Here is a 3738-nt window from a genome sequence, read left to right as displayed (position 1 = left end):
GGGGCTGTAAATCATGGCAACATTGAAGTGTTGGTTGCCGACTTTTTGAAAATTGAGGATCATTTTGACATTACATTTTATTTTTTTCTAAAGAAACTATTCATGTGGGGAAAAAATCAAGGGGTTTCCCGGATGTAGAATAAAATTCCTTATCTATCGAGTCGTAGTTCAAGCAAAAATTCCTAAAACTGTGCCCGTAAAACGACATGGCGTTTTTTCAGTTTTTATTTTTTTTAAATAAATTTATAAGGACATTTTGAAAATCAAGGAGTTTCCCGTGTACATTTCAATGTCATCTACACGTACAAAAAAAATCAAATCTCCAACTCTTAATTTGTGGCCGTAAAAAGTAATGGCGTTTTGCGCTATTTCCTATGTACTTCAGCCGAGGTAGGACAGAGCCTTAAGGTACCGACATTTTGGGTTGCCAGACAAGAACTGTTTATATTGTTTAAACAATTACACCTCTACCCTCTGACAGTTGGAGGGTGTAAACTGTATGTAAGAAATTTTTATAGCAAAGCTTTTTGAAAAAAATTGAAAGTTGTTGCAAGGGGTTGATATTGCCACCCTCTCGAAGGTGGTGGAGCTATACGCGATATGAAGGATTACTAAGTGATTTATTTGTGATTTTTTGAGACTTACTTGATCGGGCTACATTGCGGATTTTTCTTAACAGTCGGAGGCGGTTTTTGAGGGGTTGAAATTGCCACCCTCTAACGGGTGGTAAAAATATACGCAATATGGGGATTACTAAGTGATTTATTTGTGATTCGTGAAGCTTTTTCCCTAAAACATCAAAAATTAAAAAAAAAATTAAAATTACCAGAAAATATTGTCAAAAAATTACTAACTATACTAAACAAGAAAGAAGTAAACTAAACTGATTTTTGTCTAATGACGGAATTACTGGTTTTAAAATTTTAATAGTGTTTTACTGGTGGCCTGCCTAAAAACTGTTTAAATTTAGCGCCATGAATAATTTTTTTCAAGGTGTGGTTATAGAGTACATCGCACCAATCAAACACGCCGTAAGTTGACAGATGCTTTCTTGAATGGTGAATCATTTTCAAAATTGCCCCGAAAACGAACTATACTTCCAACAATTTTAAGGTAAGTTTTCTTCAATTTTCTTTTGTTTCTGTGAAGAACAATACTTCTTGAGCTAACGAAAGATTCATCCATGCTTTATAAGCTATATATTTATATAGTAATGCTTTAATAAAATGTGTGATTAATGTTTTTTCTCTTTTAGATGGCCCATCGTCAGCGTGATGTCCCGGCCATTGCAGACGGTAAAAATATCCACGTAAAACGTGTGAAAGCCCAGGCAAAACCGAGAGCGCTTTTAAAACGACCTGCTTTAGATGAGCTCGGCATCAATGGTAAACGTCTGCCTTCTAAACTCGATCCCACTAAAGACAGCAAACCCGTATCGAAACCTCAAGATGCGAAAAAACTTAGCAAACTCAAGTCATTTTCGGCAAGTCAAATCAATGCTGCAATTGAAGATGTGGCAAGTAGAGACCCTCGATTGGTTCCTGAGTATTTATATGATATTTTCAATTATCTCCGTGAATATGAGGTTCAACATGCCGTTAAAGAAGATTTTTTAGAAGATCACAAATCTTCTCCACGAATGCGTGCAAAGTTGGTCAACTGGTTGGTTCAAGCCCACACAGGCTTTGGTCTTTGCTTAGAAACTTTACACTTGTGTGTTTCAATAGTTGACAGATATCTCCAGAAAAACAAAGAAGTAAATGCTGAGAACCTCCAGTTGGTAGGGGCAACAGCATTATTTGTGGCTTGTAAATATGAAGAAATCTATCCGCCAAAACTCAATGACTTTGTGCATATTTGTGGTAACATCTATTCATCTCGACACATTTTGCACATGGAAATGAGTATTTTGATGTCATTGGATTACAAGTTGGGAAAGCCTCTATCAATACATTTCTTGAGGTATTACAGCAAAATTGTGAAAGTTCGAAAGGAACAACATAATCTTTCCAAATACTTGTTGGAGTTGGCGTTGCTTGATCATACTTGGTCTCATGTGAAGCCCTCACTTCAAGCAATCGCTGCTTTTTGCTTGTCAAGGACTATTTTGAACAATATAAATAGTTTTTCAAAAATTTGGACACCCGAACTTTCACAGAAAACAGGATATAAATTTAGGCAGTTTAAACATGTGGTTATTAAACTTGCAAATTTACTTATGAACGTGGATTCCATGAAACATAAAAACATTCTTAAGAAGTATGAAGAGCCCAAGTTCAATAGCGTCAGTATTAATCCAAAATTGAAAGGAGATTTGGTTAAAATGCTTGCAGAATTACCATTGAAAAAGTAAATAGAGCTTTAGACTGATTTGAGTTTTATTTTTATTTGATTCTACTTTGTTACAATTTTTATAACTCTTTGGAGGTCCTGGTGTCCCTGGCTGCCCCCTTTGTCCTGGTGGACCTGGAAATCCAGAAGCCCCTCTCTCTCCAGGCTACACTATAAATAAGGAACTCAGGATAATATTCAGAAAAAGTTCTTACCAATCCAGAAGGCCCTGGATAACCTCTTGGTCCATGAATTTCCGGTACTCCCGCACTGTCGACATTGAGTTGTTTAACATCATCATCACCACCTTTACCTTGAGGCCCTGGAGGTCCTGGAAGTCCCGGAGAACCTAGAATTTTAGGTGATCCACTTGATCCTGGACTTCCAGGCAATCCTTTTTACAACTATAGTATGGTTTCGTATTGGTTTAACACATACCATATGACCAGGTAGCCCTCGTGGTCCTATGGGGCCTTGTTCCCCGCTTGTTCCGCTCTTTCTCCCGGAATTCCTGGTGGTCCAGGATGTCCTATTTGTCATTGTGGATCGGTATTTCCTGGCGGACCCTGTCAACTTTTATGTAAGAAGTCCTAAACTGGAGGCCTGTTCTCCATCTTTTCCAGAAATGTCTTCGGGACCTTGAGCACCAACAAGACCTGGAGGTCCAGGTAATCCATCCTCAGGCCCAGATTCTCCAGGTTTTCCAAGTGGTCCCGGTAACGATCCTGGTGGATAAACCATTCAGAAACTATTAAAATGTGAATAATTTTTTTAACTTTTTAAACTAAAAAATAAAAATTAAAAAAAAAAATATTGGTATTATAAATACCAATATCCTAAAAGTACAATAATAATAGGTTAGCAGCAAATGTATTGAGCTCATGGGCGGAATAGGTCGCCCTCATAAATCATAAATCAAATTTGCGGGGCCGAAGAAATTTCGAAACTTTGTTGTTGAAAAACTGATCAGGGATATTTATAAGGTTTTAATTTACACAGTCGTGAATTCATGAACGACGAATTTCGCAATTTTGACCAACAAGTTTTAGTTGCTAAAATCTCACGATTTAGTTTAGTTTTTCTAAGGTGGATAAAAGGTTGAATGTAAAAATTAATAAATCAATGTAAATAAAAAGTCACAAGTTAAAGGAAACAAACAAAAAAATTAAACTTTATTGTAAGCAAAAATTAAATAAAAAAATTAAAATAAGGCTTCGAGGTTATTTTGCCCCCTGGCAATCCGCCTCTTCACCTCTTCAACGTCGTTTCCTAGAAATAAAAAAAATGAATATTGAAATGGAAAAAGTGAATAAATGAAAATATGTTTATTATTATTAAACTTACCGATAGATTGAACCTTTCCGATATTTTACCCGCCCGCTCGGCAACCGAGAATAAAACCCTTGG

The 3738-nt window shown here is 36.5% G+C and overlaps 1 protein-coding gene across 1 annotated transcript; it reads left to right on the top strand.

Moving 5' to 3' along the window:
* The first annotated feature begins 974 nt into the window (after nucleotides 1-974).
* Nucleotides 975-2353, top strand: LOC148167639 (G2/mitotic-specific cyclin-B2-like). The gene is made up of 2 exons (XM_088046917.1): nucleotides 975-1031; nucleotides 1256-2353. Exons 1-2 carry the CDS (start codon nucleotides 975-977, stop codon nucleotides 2351-2353), a joined length of 1155 nt encoding a protein of 384 aa, XP_087903043.1.
* Nucleotides 2354-3738: the final 1385 nt, after the last annotated feature.

Source organism: Gnatocerus cornutus, chromosome 10 (assembly GCF_029298725.1).
Source record: "Gnatocerus cornutus isolate USDA-ARS CGAHR chromosome 10, icGnaCorn1.1, whole genome shotgun sequence".
Taxonomy (NCBI): domain Eukaryota; kingdom Metazoa; phylum Arthropoda; class Insecta; order Coleoptera; family Tenebrionidae; genus Gnatocerus; species Gnatocerus cornutus.
Note: the sequence above shows the minus strand (reverse complement) of the source record. Positions and strands in the feature narration are given on the sequence as shown.